General features: G+C 39.2%; 1 protein-coding gene across 2 annotated transcripts in view; it reads left to right on the forward strand.

The window, feature by feature from the left end:
* The window catches only part of ESR1 (estrogen receptor 1), a 401,644-nt gene that overhangs the window by 154,612 nt on the left and 228,047 nt on the right, over nucleotides 1-18,985 (forward strand). For both annotated transcript variants that reach the window (XM_069598740.1, XM_069598739.1), the window contains exon 3: nucleotides 4,084-4,274. In XM_069598740.1, coding sequence (XP_069454841.1) covers nucleotides 4,084-4,274 — 191 coding nt within the window. The remainder of the gene's footprint in view (nucleotides 1-4,083; nucleotides 4,275-18,985) is intronic.

Raw genomic sequence — 18,985 nt, forward strand, 5'->3', positions numbered from 1 at the left:
AGATTGCCCTAAGTGTAATGGAAGCACTTGCCACCAGGGAGGTGTGCGGTTAAGAGTTCCGGGTCTGTGACAGCTGCAGTCAGGCAAGACCAGGCAGAGGACAGCTGGGAGAGATGAGTCCAGGATCCATAAGTCAGCTCATCCCTGGGGACCAGTCTCTCCTTGGGTTGGTGCCTGGCCCACTCTTGTGTCTTGGTCTGAGTCCAGACACGGGCACCTCCCACTCTGTACCTTTCCACTGCACTTTACCTGGCCAAGTTCATCTGCGTTCTGAGGACAGAGATCTCTGTCTGGATGCAGTTGGGCCAGATGAGCTTGGCTTACCTCAACAGCCTTGACTGTTGCATTTTAAGGCGCAACAGGGCTTCGCAGCCTTTTCACTTGCCCTTTTACTTGATCTGGATTATATATATATTTTTTTTCATGAAACCCTGGCTTGGGAGTCTTTATAGAGCAGGGCTGAGCTCAAATGATGATGGACAGTGTTATTCACGTGAATTTCCCAGTTGGATAAAAACATTGCTTAATGGAGAGGAGATGTGGCCAATGTAATTTCCCCCTCATCTTCTCCGAAGCCTTCTGGTCTTACACCCTATGTCTACAGCGAATTTTCAGTACTCCAGAGCTATCTGAAAGATAAAGTGTGGACGAAAGGCACTTTGCTGACAGCACACCACCTGCTGGGTCTGGGAAAGATGGGCTTTTGCTCTTCTATCTTTTACCAATATTCTTAAAAACAGTATATGCATAGCCTATTATATTGTTTTAAAATTGTTATATTATCGACTCAGCCATTGATTAATTCATTTGGTATTAATATTTATTGAGTTCCTATTCTGGAAGAGGCTTTGTGCCATGAACATTCAGAGTTCCAATGATGAATAAGACACAGGGAACCTAGTGGACAGCAACGAAGACGAGAATGTACAATTGAAGGAGTGATAATGTTGGAAGAAGCGGAAGAGAAATAAAGGCTGGCTATCGAATTCAGAACAAGGATATGTTGCCTCCAGTGTGTGGGGATTAGGGGTAGCTGATAAGAGAGGAATTCATGCATAGATGACGCTTAGTGAAATAAGCCAATCACAAAAAGACAAATACTGTGTGATTCTACTTATGTGAAATATGTAGAGTATCCAATGCATAGAGACAGAATGTAGAATGGTGTTTGCCAGGGGCTGGAGAAGAAGAAATGAGGAGTTGTTGTTTAATGGGTAAAGAGTTTCAGTTTTGTGAGATGGAAAATTTCTGGAGAATGGTTGTATGCCAATGTGAATATACTTATCGCTGAATGGCACATTTAAAAATGGTTAAGATGATCGATTTTATGTTACGTGTATCTTACCATTATTAAAAAAAAATCTTATTATGCAAGGATGGGTGGAAGATACTTAATACCTTGGAACTTTTGCCCATGCACATACTATTCATTCATTCATTTATCAAATGTGTATGGAATGCTTCCTATGTGTTAGGTGCTAAGCTAGTTATTAATATAGGGCTCAATACTTAAAACACTTCCCTCATAGCTCAGATGGTAAAGAATCTGCCCACAATGTGGGAGATCCCGGTTTGATTCCCGGGTTGGGAAGATCTGCTGGAGAAGGGATGGGCTCCCAATTCCAGTATTGTTGGGCTTCCTTTGTAGCTCAGCTGGTAAAAATCTGCCTGCAGTGCAGGAGACCTGGGTTCGATCCCTGGGCTGAGAAGATCCCCTGGAGAAGGGAAAGGCTACCCACTCCAGAATTATGGCCTGAAGAATTCCATGGACTGTATAGTCCATGGGGTAGCAAAGAGTTAGGTATGACTGAGCGACTTTCACTTTCAGTACTTAAAAAGCTTTATAAGACACCAAGTTTGTGAATGTCACACTTGCTAACCACCCCTTCCCTCTCTAGATGCTAAGCTTCTATAGTGAAATATTCACAACTGCTATCTGCTGACTTGACTTGTGCATGAGACACGAGTAAATAAACAGTAAAAAGATTTGAGGTTATGTAAGGGGGTGTGGATGGCGTGGTGATGAAATGGAAAGAGATTGGTAAGAAAATATGAACTACAGGCAGTGCTTTCTGAGGATATTAAAAAATAAAGAACTCCTATTTGTGGCTGCCAACCCAAGAGCTAAGTCATTTAGAATGGAAAAAAGTTGACTCAACCCAAGGAGCTAGTTGTTTTGTGAATATGGCAAATGTAGTTTGAGAACCACTGCCACAAAATTGTGGACAGTATTAATAAGTGAGGAGAGCAGGGAAGGACTGCAAAATTTGAACTAAAAGGAAAGATATGTGTGCTAAGTTTAGTTGTGTCTGACTCTTTGTGACCCCAAGAACAGTAGCCCTCCAGGCTCCTCTGCCCATGGGATTTTCCAGGCAAGAATACTGGAGTGGGTTGACATTCCCTTCTCCAGGGGATCTTCCCAACCTGTGATGTGAACCCGGGTCTTCCACACTGTGGCCAGATTCTTTACCATCTGAGTCACCAGGGAAGCCCTAAAAGGAAGGTCAAGGCTTGTGAAAGGAAGGAATGGTGGCGGTCAGGGTGGTCTGGTTATTTGGGCAGGCAGCAGAAAGCAGGAAGTGTGAGTTTCCTTAATTAAGAGACCCTGGAAGTTCTATCTTCAGTTCACTTTATCTCATCTGATTCTCTTTTTAAATGTCATAGGCATCATTCCATTTCTCCTTCAAATATTTTTCTACTTCTTTTTTCCCTCTATATACCCTGGAACACTGTTCATTCATTTCAAGATAGTATAGAGTGCCAACCACATACCAGGCACTGTACTGGGCTCTGGCCACATGCTGCCCAGCCCTCTACCTTTATTCTGTTGTGCATGCCGAGCAAATCCTGGGGTCAGGGTAATTTCTGCTCCTATACTTGGCTCCATGAGAGATACAAACCTAGTCTCATCTACTCCTTTCCTGATCTCGTTTCTCCCTGTCTTCTTCAAGGTATCTTCAGTGAGGCTGTTCCTTCTACCTAATCCCGACTGCTTTGCTTTTATTCCTGACTTTATTCTCTTTTCCTTTCCCTGTACCTTCCACTGTTCCCTGCCTGCTGGCCCATTCTTTTCAATCTCTGTGACTTCTCAGGTTCCCTCCAGGGAGAAAATCCTTTCTTGTCTTTATATTCTTCAGTGACAACCCTATCTCTTTCTCTTCCTGTTTGCATCAAGTTCTCAAAGAAATGGCCCTTATTTATTTCCCTACATTCCATCCACTCTCCACCCACTGGGTTGGCTTGTACCGTCTACTGAAACTCCTTGCCAGGTGTTATTCATGTCAAATCCAACTTCACTTTATCAATCTCTCCTTCTTAAAGCTTTCTACTTCTTTAAACTTTTTGCTTCCCCATTTCCTTGGGTCTCCCAGAACTTTTTGTTTGTACTTTCTCAGTTTCTTTTCTGAGATGTGCTTCCTCCCTAAAAATTTTCAAGCCTGGTGTAATCACTTGTGTTCTTCTGTTCTTCTCATTCTGCATGTTCATGAAGAGGAATATTGAACATTCACTAGTATGCTCAAGTTATAGCCAAGTCCAAACAACTGACGCCTAGGGTTATCTGATAACAGTAATATAAAAATTTGAATTATCTTTCTGCACTTGTTCTGTGTGGCTTATTGGTTCATCTGAGTTTCAAATGTTCCCCTTTTTTATGCTTTGTCTCCAGTTTCTAAAGACCCTTAGCATGGTCTGGAATTGGAATGAGCATTGATCTCTAATGGTTCTGAGTTCATTGTGAACCCTTAAAAAAAATGAATAAATCGAATAGAAACCAGCTAATTTCATTTTGTCATTTTCTGTATAATATATTCTGGTGTAGGCAGTCCATTTTTTAAGCAGGTTTGCAATAAACAATTTCCCCTCAAGGTTAATATAATAGGCAAACACCTTTTGCTGCAACAGACGATTGCAGAGGTAATGAAGATTAGCTTACATTATGATTCATTATTTCAAAATGTCAGAATAAAGTGGATCTGCTACATCTTCCAAGCCTCTTATTCTTTAGAGGATAGTGCGCATTTTACTTTTCTAATGTTAATGGATTCACTGTTTCTTGTTTTGTTTTCCTATTTTTTTCCCCAGGCCAAATTCAGATAATCGACGTCAAGGTGGCAGAGAGAGATTGGCCAGTACCAGTGACAAGGGAAGCATGGCCATGGAATCTGCCAAGGAGACCCGCTACTGTGCAGTGTGCAATGACTATGCCTCAGGCTACCATTACGGAGTTTGGTCTTGCGAGGGCTGTAAGGCCTTCTTCAAGAGAAGTATTCAAGGTAATAGTGTGTTGCAAACAACTTATCCCATTTTTGAATCCTAAGAGGGGAAGCAACAGAGGAAGACATATGATCAGCCATTTGTACAAAACACTACTACCTCGTGAGTCCACTAGTATCTATGAGAGAAACACGGAGGAGAGATAAGGTCCCAGGAAAAGGAGTTGGCAAATGTCAGGGTAGTTGCGGCTGAGTAATTATGCTTCCTCCATCTGGCAAGATCCCAACAGTCTTGAGCAACTCTGCAGGAAGAGGATTTCAGTAGCTGGTTCTCTGAGACGTTGTCCGTGCCATGACTGGGGGATGGCAGGTGGATCTTTGTGTGTTGTAGGCAGCTAGACTTATGTGATGTTGTGTGATATTAATTATCCATACGTAGTTATTTCTCCAACTTGGCTTTGCCTAGGTACGCATTGTGTTCTGATCTCTGCTCCAGACCAGCTCTAATTTAACTCATTCTTCTCTTGCTCTTCTCCCATTTCTTTGTTGTCTCAATGGATAACATGACCTTTTGCTAAAATGAGAAGACTCAGTAATAAGGGATGTATTATTTGTACCAAATAGTTATTAAGTATGCACTCACAACATTTCATTCATCTCAATCACAGTGTCTGCTTTGACCCTTTTCTTGTATATAGTTTTCCAAGTGCAGTTTCTCTGATAGAGTTCCAGCTACATTTCATTTCTACTCCAGGAGTGTCTATACTTTTGCTATATTGTCTATAGGGGATGCACTGGGGGTGGGACACCAATCATTTTTACTTCCTAAAAGATCTATACTAAAGATGCTTTGACAAGAACAGAGGTCTGACAGCAGTCTAGCTGGATTAATCTTTTGTCTTAATACTGGACCATTTTTCTCTGTTCTTATTCCTTTACCTTTTCAGCTTAAGCAAAGTTTAGTATATAAGTACTGGAATATTTCCGATGGAGTTTTTATGTGATTCCCTGTATAGAAACTGCTGCTGCTGCTGCTTAGTCGCTCAGTTGTTTCCAACTCTGTGCGACCCCATAGACGGCAGCCCACCAGGCTCCCCCGTCCCTGGGATTGGGGCAAGAACACTGGAGTGGGTTGCCATTTCCTTCTCCAATGTGTGAAAGTGAAAAGTGAAAGTGAAGTTGCTCAGCTGTGTCTGACTCTTCGCGACCCCATGGACTGCAGCCTACCAGGCTCCTCCATCCATGGGATTTTCCAGGCAAGAGTACTGGAGTGGGGTGCCATTGCCTTCTCTGGTATAGAAACTGAGACTGAAGTAACTTGTTGAAAACCGGACTCTACTAAATTAAGAGGTACTGATTGCAGACATTTTTGAATAGAGAATGAATCACTATTCTCACAGACTTTCTGATGTAGCTCTTCACTGCCCTAATGTGGGGTGAAAGCTGGGGAATGATACACACTATTTATTTTTCCTTCCCTTGCCAGTGGATGGATTTTTTAAAAAGCTATTCATATCTTAATAGAGCAGTGTGTGAGGTCAACTTGGTCCATTTTAAAAGCACATTTTTTTGGACAGCTATTACTTTCAACATCTTTTAGAAATATACTGTAAGCCTTGGACCTTTTTTGTCAGCATTTTACTAAAATTTATAATATATGCAAGTAAATTTTATATGAATATACATATCAACATAGACTAATTTTTACTAGCAGACACTATTTCATTTAAGAAAATGATATCTGTAGTTTGATTTAAGTTAGTATAAATCCTTAAAGGTCTTTTGACAGCCATCTTCATTTGTGGTCCTCCGTTTTATTTACTTTTATATAATCTAATATATCATTCTTTTTATCAGGTATTTAATCTGACATGGAAAAATCATCTGACAGAGGCAGATTTAGTGGATAGGTTAAACTGCAAACTTGGGCAAGTCATTTATCTGAGACTGAGTTCTCTCATCTATAAAAATGATTTAGAAGAGTGGTCAGCAAAGGTTTTCTGCAAAGAACCAGAGAGGAACTATTTCGGCTTTGCAGGTCATGCAGTCTGTAGCAGCTGCGCACCTTTGGCATTGCGGCAAGAAGTCACAGGCAGTATGTAAGTAAATGGATATGTGCCAACAAAACTTCATATACACCAACAGGTAACTAACTAGAACTGGCCTGTGGGCCATGATTTGCTGACTCCTGATTTAATGTATGAAAAGAGAAATTGATGATTTCCAAATCTAATGTTTTATCTGTTCATGTTATTGAGAACTTACTCTGTACCTGTGCTCGATGCTCTGAGAGAAACAAAAAGATGTGTAAGACATAATCCATAATCCCACAAAATTTAGAACTTGTTTGGGGAGGAGGCAAAGGTATTTGTTCTCATGAGAGAATTAGAAAGTCAGTATAAAGAGCTATGCTGTGATACAGATAGGGAAAACAACACATGAATATAGGGGAAGAAAATATTGGCAGTTATAGATGTAAAAAGACTGAGATTGGAGGTAGAAATAACCTTCCTCCAAGGAACAATGACAGTATTTTCACATAGTTCTTTTTATCACATAGGTTCAACATTTAGGATTGTGCTATGTAACACCATGTTGAACTTAGTATTGTCTGTAGACATCAAGGCATCAGAACAGAAAACAAAGAAAAAAGACTTTTAAAGATGGGGGAACCTTATAAGTCATGAAGTCCCCTAATTTATTAGTTTGTTTATTGAATGCCCCTATTAGGCAAAGCACTATGTGAGGTCCTGGAGATATAGTTATAGGCAAGACATAGCCTTCTCCAAGTCTTTATCCACATAGAGCTTAAAGGTAATAGAAGAGATGGACAAATAAACTAGCAATGAAATTACAGTATAATAAATACCAAGACATGTTGAATGCAGGTCTTATAGAGTCCAAGCTTCACTCATTCCTGGTGGGGGTGTAGTCAGGCTCTCAAAGAATGTTTCCTGTTTTAAAATTGTCTGGAGGATTTTGTAAGTAAGCAAAAAGAAGGGCAGGATGAGTATTCAGGCATATGAAAATAGAACTGAGTATGTGAGCAAAGACTAGGAGATAAGATAGGGTTTGGGGAGTTCCATGAATAAAAATTAACAAAATTAATATACAATTTGATTAAACAAAGGCATTCCTGAGCCATGTATTTATTCTTAGGCTGTGTAAAAACAAAATAATTTATTTCCTTTTTATTTTTGTGGCATTTCCATCTATTTGATTTGTTTGTGCACATAAAAGGAAAACACCAGAGCAATAGAGTCTTTCTCATCATAGTCTTATTAACTTGGAGCTAAAAAGTTTTGCTGAACTTCTATGACTCTTTATAAATCACACCGGTCCTCAAACCTATTTAAGGACAGTGAAGGGTCTGACATGATGCAGGTAGAAAGTTCTGAAGATGCTGTAGCTCTTCCTGTTTTTCTTCTTACTTAAGAAAAGAGCTAGAATTGAGTATCCATCAGATTACTCTAGTGTTCTAAGTGTTTAGTTGAAGAGGTAAAGTGTTTGACTTGAAAACATATGGAGTTTCATCCCCTGCTTAGTGTATGAGCTTGATTACTCAAGAAATTTAGTAATGGCTTCCAGTCAAACATACCTTTTTTTTTTTAAAAGCAAAGTCAAGGACATGACTTAAGGGAGATGGGTGAAATCGGATATTCTGTGAATTTATTAATCATTGCAGGTAGAGAGGCAGTGTTCCTTAAGATGTGTTGTAGGCAGAGACTCTTGGATGAGTTATATAAACTCATATGTAATATAGATATATATACTAAATAATAAATAATATAAATAATATAAATATATAAGAATAATAAATATTATTATATGTAAATATAAGAATAATAAATATTATATGTAAATATAAGAATAATAAATATTATTATATATAAATATAAGAATAATAAATATTATTTATATATAAATAATAAATATATTATATATATATAAATAGGTTCAGCAGCCAGGTACTAGGGCTTCCCTGGTGGCTGCAGTGTGGGAGACCCAGGTTTGATCCCTAAGTCAGGAAGATCCCCTGGAGAAGGGCATGGCAACCCACTCTAGTATTCTTGCCTGGAGAATCCCATGGGCCGAAGAGCCTGGTGGGCTGCAGTCCTTGGGGTCGCAAAGAATTGGACATGACTGAGCGACTAACACTTTCACTGTCACTTTCAGCAACCAGGTACTTCCTTTGAATATTATTTGAAAGAAAAAGGACTCCACAGAACTTGCTGCTTGGTCATAGTATTACAAATAAATGTTATATAGGCCCATATTACAAATGGTCATGAGGCACAGTGGAGGCTTAAACCTATTATACACCCCCCAGCTATGCTGCCACTTTTTCTTTTCTTTCTAAGGCATCTATGGAAGATGCTTAACATTACACCAAATGGACATGGCCCAGGCACACATTGGGGCTTAAAGGTTAGCTAAGGCCAGAAGGACATGGTACCAATTTTCAACACAGCAGGGGCCTTAGGTCCCACAAGGACAACCGATATTCTGGCCCTTCAGGCCTTAGACAGCTTCAGGGTGAGAGTCCAGCACCCTGGATAGCTCCCTCAACAGCAGGGGTGAGCAGAGACTGACTTTCCACGGAACCTCAGGCCTGTTCAGCTGGTCTGTGAAAAGATAACTTAGTTCATTTGTCCTTAGGAACTCACTGTTATTTGCCCAAGATGGTTTAGTTTTTATGTTTAGTTTCCCATTTCCAGTTGCTTTCTATCTTGACATGTGCACCCCTGTCTAGAAAAGGCCAGAGGATGGAGTAGAAGGGGAGGCTGCTCTCTTGTTACAGAGCTGTCTTATCTCTGGAGTCCTTTCAGGGATATGGCTCAGAGTTGGTTCTGACGGTACATTCACACAAAATTCCTGCATTTTTGGCCTCCATATTTCCCCACTTGCCCCTCCACAGTCTAGACTCCACGCAACAGCAGCAGAGATCTTTCAAATGCATTAATCAGGTCACATGCTCTTGTACTTCAAACGCTCACTGCTGTTAAAGTCCAGATCCCTCTCCATGACTTAAAGTACTCTGCATGGTCGTATCCCTGCTCACTTCTCTCCCTATCACTATAATCCAACCAGGTTGGCCATACTTCTCTTCCCCCAACACACCGCATTGTTCCTTCTTCAGCACATGTGGTTCCCTTTTATTTTTTTCTTTGCTTTCAGCTTTCTACTTGGTTGGCTTCGTATCATTCAATTCCTGTCCAAGATCGTATTTTCAGAGAAGTGTGCCCTGATTATGCCACCAAAAATAACTACAAATCTTTGCCTTCAGTTTTTTTTTTAAAAGTACTTTTCTTTAAGGCCCTTAAACCCTTAATGAACTTTAACATTTATTCACTTGATTGATTATTATCTCTCTGCAACAAGTGCCAGGCTTCCTTGGTGGTTCAGTGGTAAAGAACCAAACTGCCAATGGAGATGATGAGGATTCAATCCCTAAGTCAAGAAGATCCCCTGGAGAAGGGAATGGCTGCTCACTCCAGTATTCTTACCTGGGAAATTCCATGTTCAGAGGAGCCTGGCGGGCTGCAGTACATGGGGTCACAAAAGAGTCGGACACGACTTAGCATCTGAGCACGCATGCCTGCAGCAGGTCCATGGTCAAATATTCCTGCCCACACTTGGATGGAAGCTCAGTGAGAGCTGATTTCCAGCCCTGTTTGTTGCAATATCTCCCATGACTATAGTCATGTTGAGCGCACATCTGTTAAATAAGAGAATATGGCGAGAAGTCAAAAGAATGACAGATAAAACCTATAGGAAGACCTCAGAAAAGGGAGGTATTTCATTGAGTAAGACTAGCAAGTGAAGTGTTAACACAAGTGGTATGTTTGATATAGGCCTGAAAAGAATGGGAGGATTTTCATAGGCATTAAGAAGTTTGGAGAAGAATTCCAGAAATGTGAAATAGCATAAACCAAGAAATGCACAGTGGAAATTGAGTAAATTGACTGTGAAAGAACCAAGGGCTTCTTGTCTTCTCCCTGACTCTTTGTTTTTCCCTCTTCATCTCTCTACATGCAGGCATTCCCCAGAGTTTTCAGCCTCTGTTCCTTTCACCTTCTCATCCGTTTCTCTGCTCAGCTTCCTCAGCACTGTCACATATATCTGTTATGGTAGGGGTCCGCAACCCCTGGGCTATGGAGCAGTACTACTCCACTCAGCAGGAGGTGAGCGGCGGGTGAGCGGCCAAGCTTCATCTGTATTAACAGCCGCTTCCCATCACTGACATTACCACCTGAGCTCAGGAAAAAAAAAAGTTCAGGGAGCCCACTGGTTCTGCATTATGGTGAACTGTATAATTATTTTGTTATACATCCCAATGTAATAATAATAGAAATAAAGTGCCCAATAAATGTAATGGGTTTGAATCATCCTGAACATATCCCCCTCCCCCGTTCCATGGTAAAACTGTCTTTTACCAAAATGGTCCCTAATGGCAAAAGGTTGAGGGCTATTGTGTTATGGGTTGTATTGTGTCCCCCCAAAAGATATATTGAAGTCCTAACCCCCCAGTACCTCAGCATGTCACCTTATTTGGAAATAGGGTCATTGCAGGTACAATTAGTTAAGGTGCGTACTCCACCATACTAGAGTGGCGTGGAGGTGTAATTCAAGAGGACTAATGTTCTTATTGGAAGAGGAAATTTGGACAGAGAGGCAGAGATGATGGAGAGAGATATTGAAGTGTTGCATCTACAAGGCATGGGATCATCAAGGATTGCTGGCCAACATCAGAAGGCAAGTAATTCTTTCCTGCAGGTTTCAGTAGGAGCATGGCTCTGCTGACACTTTGATTTCAGACTTTTAGCCTCCAGAAGTTAATGTTGTTTTAACAGTTTTGTGTTAGCAGCCTTGCTACTTCATGACTCCTGTGTGTCCCCAACACTAGCTCCTTCTGACCACCTTTATATTAGTGCCCACAACATTCCCCCAGGTGTCCACACTTAGAAGCGTGGAGCTTGTTATCCTCATCTTTTCAGTTTGCACTCCTTCCCTGTGATGGTTTGCATCAGAGGTGTTGTGTAATCCTGTTGAGTCTATCTCTTTAATGTCTATCCATTCAGCTCCCACTACTCAGAGTTAGCCCCATTAACTTTCACTGTGATCATTGCAGTGATTTAATTTTTTTCTTCTGCCTTCTCCATTTAAGTCATTTATTTTATTTGCTTTCATTCTAAACCCGTCTGCACACTCACAGTCTACTAACATTAGCAAATCACTAATCATATCAACACTTAACACAGAATTCTCTAATGATGTTCTGGGCCCACAGAATAATCCTTTGACAACCAAGCATTTGAGGATTTCCACAGTCTTGCCCTAGGCTGTATTTCTAGTTGTTTTAAAATCACCATTTCTCCTCCTGAAGTAGACTGTCTCGATTGGACTACTTGCTGATACTCAAACACAATCATCCCATTTCTTTGCTGGGACTTTCTTTCCAGATCTACCTGTAAAATTTCTTCTTGTCAAAAGTGTTTGTATCAAACCCCTGATGTTAATGCAGAAGTTCTCTCTCTCCTATGACCCTCCATATAACAGTCAACACTTTGTATCTGTGGATTCAACTAACTCCAGATTGAAAATAGTAAAGAAAATTTCCAGAAAGTTCCCAAAAGCAAAACTTGAATTTTTCTTGTGCCAGCTATTTATATAGTATTGACATTGTATTTACAACTATTTGCATTTACATTATATTGGGTATGATAAGTAATCTGGAGATGATTCAAAGAATACTGGCGGATTTGTGTGACATATATGCAAATGCTATGGCTATATAAGGCACTTGAACAGATTTTGGTATCTGAAGGGGTCCTGTAACCAATTTCCCGAGGATACTCTGGGATGACTATATTCTGTTCCCATTGCCTAGGATGGCAGGTACAGACATACGGTTTTATTGCACTTTGATTTAGTGCTCTTTGCAAATGCTGTATTTTTACAAATTGAAGGTTTGTGGCAACCCTACATCAAGTGTCTTACCTGTGCCATTTTTTGAACAGCATTTGCTCACTTTATCTCGCTTTATTACAGTTTGGCAATTCTCACAATATTTCAAACTTTTAAATTCTTATTATGCTTGTACGGTGATCTGTGATCAGTGGCCTTTGATGTTACTATTGTAATTTGGGGGGCATCATTAATTAAGTCCGTATATGATAATTGACTTAATCGATTAATGTGTGTTCTGACTGCTCCAGTGATGACTGTTCCCTACTCTCTGCCCTTCTGCTTGGATCTATTAACTGAGACACAACACTATTAAAATTAGGCTAATTAATAACCATGAAGTAGCCTCTGATTGTTCAAGATGAAGGAAAATTCGATCGATGTTGCAAACTTTGTTGTCTTAAGAAATTGTCACTTTCAGCAGCCACTACCCTGATCGGTAATCAGCCATCAACACTGAGGCAAGACCCTCTACCAGCAAAATGACTGTGACTTGCTGAAGGCTCAGATGATGGTTAGCATTTTCTAACAATAGAGTATTTTTAAATTGAGGCATGTACATTTTTTAGACATAATACTGTTGTACACAATAAATGACAATATAGTATAAACATAACTTTTATATGTATTGGGAAACAAAAATATTTGTGTGACTCCTTTTATTGTGATGATCACTTGATTGCAGTAGTCTGGAACCTGGCCCTTAAAATCTCCAAGGTCTGCTTATGTTTGTGTGTGTATCTTTCTCTGTCTGTGAGTCTCCCAAAAGCAAGATCCAAATCAAGACTTCATATTACAGGAGTCACTCAATGAATAAATATAAGAATGAAAAGAAGGTTAGGATTAGGCCACACAAAACCATTACATTTTTTTAAATCATGGGAGAAAGATGACAAAACAGTCTTTAAGATTTATCTGCCAAAGGCATATAGGAGAGACCAGAGAAGGGAGCGACTAAAAAAGCATGAGGGTGAATATGGCTCTTATCCACAAACCTTAGACATACTACATACTAAATCTTGACTTTGGTATTTGTGAAATGGGAAAAGGAATAGCATGAAGAATGTTATAAGTGAAAGAATTAACCTTGTTTTAAGATGATTCAATATGAAATATCTGGAAAAGAAGGAAGTTGAACAAGTTAAAAAACAGGGAAAATGATGGTGTCATTACCTGAACTGGGAAGATCAAAAGGAAGGCTGATTAGAAAGGAGCAGCCCTCATGGCCCAGTGGAAAAGAACCTGCCTGCCAATGCTGGAGATGTGGGTTCGATCCGTCAGTGGAGAAGATCCCCTGCAGAAGGAAATAACAACCCACTCCAGTATTCTTGCCTGGGAAATCGTATGGACAGAGGAACCTGGTGAGCTACAGTCCGTGGGGTCCCAAGAACAGTTGGATGTGACTTAGTGACTAAACAAGAGAAAGTTACATTCCAGACATACTGAATTTGACATGATAATTGGATATCCGGATAGAATTATCCAGCAGCTACAGAGACAGAAGTAGTCATCTCTTCTGGTGGGATTTGGAATTGATTTCCTCAATAAATTTTAAAGGAATTTGATGACATGAATGTTTTAAATACTTCCTCACGGTTGTCCACTAATAATGAAGAAGCAACTCCAGAAACACCTTCTTGATTCTCAGGATAATATGAGTTCCTGGATCTTACCAAAACCTTATAAGAAGCACTCTCATTATTAAAAGTTTATGTTCAGGGCCCTTCTAAGTAGGAAAATCACAAATTAGCCCAATAGGACCAAATGCTGCTCTCCAGGATCTTCCAGTTTGAGAACATGCTGGTACCAAAACATTAGCTATAAAAATAGTAAGCAGCAGGAACAAATATAAGCATTTTTATGATGTTCAAATAAAAAGCAAGTTTCCCCCCACATTATGAATACTGTGGGAGTCCATAGACATCTTTTTTTTTTTTAACCCAGAAAAGTGCAAATTTTGCAAGAGAATTAAAACTATTGGGGCCAAAAGGCCAAAGAGTTTTAGTGTGTATACATATGAGCTATCATGTAATTTTCAAATGAAAGCATTTATAGTGAAACTTTCTAGAAGTCTTACCTCCAGCTATTGATAAATTTGCCAGATGCTTGGCTTCTTGTTCTGAACAGAGAAAAAGGAAGGCACAGCCCTAAAATTTAAAACCTAAAAACCTCCTTCAATAAGAATGCCATCCCTATTACCAGTTTTAAGTGCTAGTTACTCTTAAATGCTACAGTATGAAATTTAGAGGTACGTGCACAAGTGCATGTGTGCGTTTGAAGACTGGCTCAGAGAAGCAAAATCATAGTCTTTCTACCTGTGAAATAACACTGGATTTTTTTTTTTTAATATCCTTCGGCCAAGAAATCTTTATCGTGGAGATAATTAAGACAAAATGCATTTGACAAATAAAATCAGTATAGAACCCCTATTTCTTGGCAGCTCTTGTGGACACAGCTGAAGCTTTCAGAGGTCTTTAAAAACCATGGCAACAAATGCCTTTGAAAGGTAAGCGAAGGTTCCAAATGTTTTTAATCGCTGGTGTTTTTTATGCTACCACTTTAAGCATTCTTTTTCATCTTTTTGTTCATCTGATTGAAATTAAATTTCCAATTTCCCTACTAAATGGTTCTGTCCTGGTCATGGCATTGACTGTTTCCATTAAAGGAGTAGACTTTATGCCCATATATAGTGATTAAGCTTATCATCAATTCCATTAGAAAGCCTTGTTTATGAGCGGCAATGATTTCACACTAAAATTATAGATAGCCGTTAATAGATACGTTTTCAAAGGGCATTAACCAGCCCTCAAAATTATGTGCTACGTCTGCTGTTGCAATTCCTACTGATGGTGGCTCATGGCCTAATGCTGCCTGAATTTCCCTCTCCTTCACAGAAAGTTGCTGTTGACATCTTTAAAATGCTATTTCCTTTCAGGTCCTTTCAGAGAGAATGGCCTGATTCTCTCATGCTCATTCAGAGAAAAGTATACTTTGAGATGTATAGTCTGCTCATTTCTGATCTCTATATTATACTTTGCCATTTCAGAACTGTGTATACAAGTTATATGATAACCTGCTTGCCTGACTTTTTTGACTGAAAAATAACAACATTCAAGAAAAATCTATTTCATAGATCTGCCATCCACTTTGTAAAGCTTTTTCTTGCAATTATGTTAATTCTCTGCTCATGTGTAAGTTTTAGAGCAGATTTAATGTTTTTAAAGAAAGGAAATACTTTGCTTGAGAAAGAGTATAGTGGGGGAAGGATTTCTATTATTTTCTTCACATTTTCATCTTTCTTTAGCTGCAATAACAAGAGAGTTCATTTTTTTCAGTTGTTAATAAATAAAGGGACAAAGAAGTAAACAACTTAGTTATTAAATTATAATTTCTCTCTGCCATAGACACTGTTCTCTCTCTTTTCTTTGAGAAAGAGGATGTAGACTTTAAATTTTATTCAAACAAACATATTTATCTGATTCATTTGGCAGTTTGAAAATCATGTATTAAAAAGTGTGGAGTGAATGAGCAAAGAAATTCTTAAATTGCCCCCCTAGGAGTGAGTGGCTAGGTTACATTTATAAATATACATCTTTTTGTGATTCAAATTTAAGCAGAGTGATTTAAAAGAATCCTGCATACACTTTACCGCATTTCATTAAGTGAACTGAAATTCACTTAATGAATTTCACGATATTTTCCTTATACACCAGAGAAGATAAATTACAATTCGTTGTCGTCACTGACTCAATGCACTTGAGTTTGAGCAAGCTCTGAGAGTTGGTGATGGACAGGGAAGCCTGGCATGCTGCAGTCCATGGGGTTGCAAAGAGTCAGAAACGACTGAGTGATTGAACTGAAGATAATCAAAGTTTATCATTGTTTTGTCCCTTTGACACAGCAGAATTCCTAATGAGAGATTTCATTTGAAAATTATGTAAAAGTGCACTTACCACCACTGCTAACCAGTGACATGATGGTTGATTGTAGTCACCTTGGAGATGGTTTTCCTCTCTCTTTTGTTTTTCTGATTGCTAGCATGTTGATCACTCTTCCCGCTACACAAGTGCCTGCAGACCTGCCCCATCTCTGCTCTCTGGACAGACCTCATCATGTGCAATTCCTTGTATTGGCCTCTTTCTTATCAAGTTAATTTGGTGGATGTCTTCACCATCCCCTTGTGGGAGTTGTTTTCCCTCCGCCTGTGTTATCTGGTACAAGCCATTCTCTCCTCTCTCGCCACCCAACCTGACTTTTAAGAAGCGTTGTCTCTCAAAGCAGACTCAATTCTTGCTTTGCCGTAATGCACTCTTCTGAGCGCATGTTTTCTTAGCCAAAAGACCTCCCTGATCAAGTTTCTCACAGCTTTTCCACCCAAGAGGGCTAGCTCTTTGAGCTCAGATACTTAGAACAAGATTTTTTATGCAACAGATATTTCTTGAATGACCATTTTATTTTAACCCTGTGAGAAATGCAGTTTGTACAAAAATGGAAAGATTATAATAATACACACTAAACCACAGAAGCATTAAACTCACTGCCAGGGGATGCCTCAAAGCAGTATAAAGAATCAAAGGGGTATCTGAGAAGGTAAGATTCTGAGCTGAGAGGAACGCATGGGCTCTGTGCACTGGAGTGAACTTGAAAACATTTTGGTGTTTAAATTGGTCCTCTGCATCAGAGGATCAGGCTGAGTTCTACTTCATTGTAAGGGCTTCATGATTTACATTGTGATTGCATGGCTCACTTCTGCATATTTAATACTAAAGAGCATTCTATAATGTTTTAGGGGAGTATGAGTTTTTTATTTTTAAAAATTTTTTGAAGCTTATCTGTAGTTTACTTTTTAAACTTTTATTGAAATTTAGTTGATTTACAGTGTTATATTAGATTCAGGTGTACAGAAGATTGATTCAGTTATTTATATATATATGTATATATATACACACACATTCATACATATGGGTTTTTATTATTTGTAACATGTTTTAAAAACATATCTCATGTATATATCTGTACAGCTGGCATTACTAGTAAGTCTGGCATGTATTCAGAAGTTGATAATACTTTACTCATTTCCAGGATAATGTCCTATTACAGTTTGCTTTTAAAGTTGGACATGGGAGTGATGTTAATAAAAATCTGAAGATGTTCCTCTGCAGAAATATATAACGTAGCTATTATACAGGCAAATGCATTTGATATTTGATGTAGAAGAAAACAAGCTAAGATGTATTTAAGAAGGCTTAACTTAGATTCTGTAATTTTTATGCTTACAAATTTCTTTATGTTTTTTCCTGGTTTAAATTTAAAGAGATGTTTATGAAAGTGTGTTTTTAAGACTTTCACTTCAAAGCCTTGGCATAAACTTCCCTATGATGTGAACCACTTCTCAGATGCATCCTTTAATTTTTAAAATTGTGACAGTAAACTGGATCTCAGAGAAGAAAAAAAAAATGATTTGGTCACCTTTTATCAGTTTTGGACAGGGCATTCAAAGGATTTCAATTCCTCACTGCTCCATTCTTTGCATACAATACTTTATAGTATTGTATAAGATTAGTACTGTTGGTGCAATTGATGTAAAGACATGAGATGACATTAATATGTAAATTTAGATCCTAGAAATGGGCTTTAAAAAACAAACAACAAACTCTGCCCCCTGTCCTTGCTCTGTTCCTTCCTGACTCTTTGCAATCCACGTGAAGATAGGAGGAGCAGCCTGGCTGCTAGGTCAGCCCTGGGACTGAGGTGCCCCGCTCCTTTTTCTTGCTTTTGTATTTCCTTCCTGAACCAAGTGAATGCATCAGAGTCACAGTCCCCGATTTTGGATCCATTTTCCTAGAAATACAAGTACTGCTAAGGGCCCTGTGGACCATTCATGACTCATTAAATGCTTCTTAGAGAGTCACTGTTTCTGAATATAAGGCAGGATAAAGTCTTGGCATCAGAGCTTTCTTGTAAATACTTCCTTTTGTCTGTGTGCGTGCTGTGTGTGTGTTCACATACATATGTCCATCCACATGGCTGGCTGGCTTAGTCGCTAAGTCATGTCTGACTCGTGCAACCCTATGGTCTGTAGCCCACCAGGCTTCACCAGGCTTCTCTGTCCATAGGATTTCCCAGGCAAGAGTACTGCTGTGGTTTGCCATTTCCTTCCAGGGATCTTCCCGACCCAGGGATCAAACCCAGATCTCCTGCACTGCAGGCAGATTCTTTACCAACTGAGCCACCAGGGATGTTCTCATGTACATACACATAGGTATATACATAAAGACACATATTTACATGCACACATATATAGAGAGGGACAGAAGTACTTAACAGACTTTAGAAGTACTTACTACAAAATATTAGCAGTGGCTATCTCTAAGTCACTAAAAGTATGACTACATTTTAATCTTTTGCTAATCTGTATTTTAATTTTTCTAATAAGTATCTTTACATGTGTAATAAAAAATGTTTTAAAGATTGATGTCGAGTTGATTCATTTCCCACTAGTAGAAACTTGTTCCTTCAACATCGGCTTTGTTTTGGTGACCAATTAAGTAGGGTGAACTGTTATAAAAAAGGCCAATGAGCAGGGTGCAATAGCATTCTTTTAAGAAAATCTTTCCAGGTGCAGCCATCACGGGGCTTTCTGCCTCGTACCTGCCAAGCAGTGGATCCAGAAGCGTCAGGAGAACGAAGCCCTAGTATGGAATTAGAGGCAAACACTTTTCAAATTTATACTTGTTGGATGTGTAAATTATTGGAATCAACTTTCTTTTATGATCTGTTGGATTGGAATGGTCCATTTAAAA

Source organism: Ovis canadensis, chromosome 8 (assembly GCF_042477335.2).
Source record: "Ovis canadensis isolate MfBH-ARS-UI-01 breed Bighorn chromosome 8, ARS-UI_OviCan_v2, whole genome shotgun sequence".
NCBI lineage: Eukaryota > Metazoa > Chordata > Mammalia > Artiodactyla > Bovidae > Ovis > Ovis canadensis.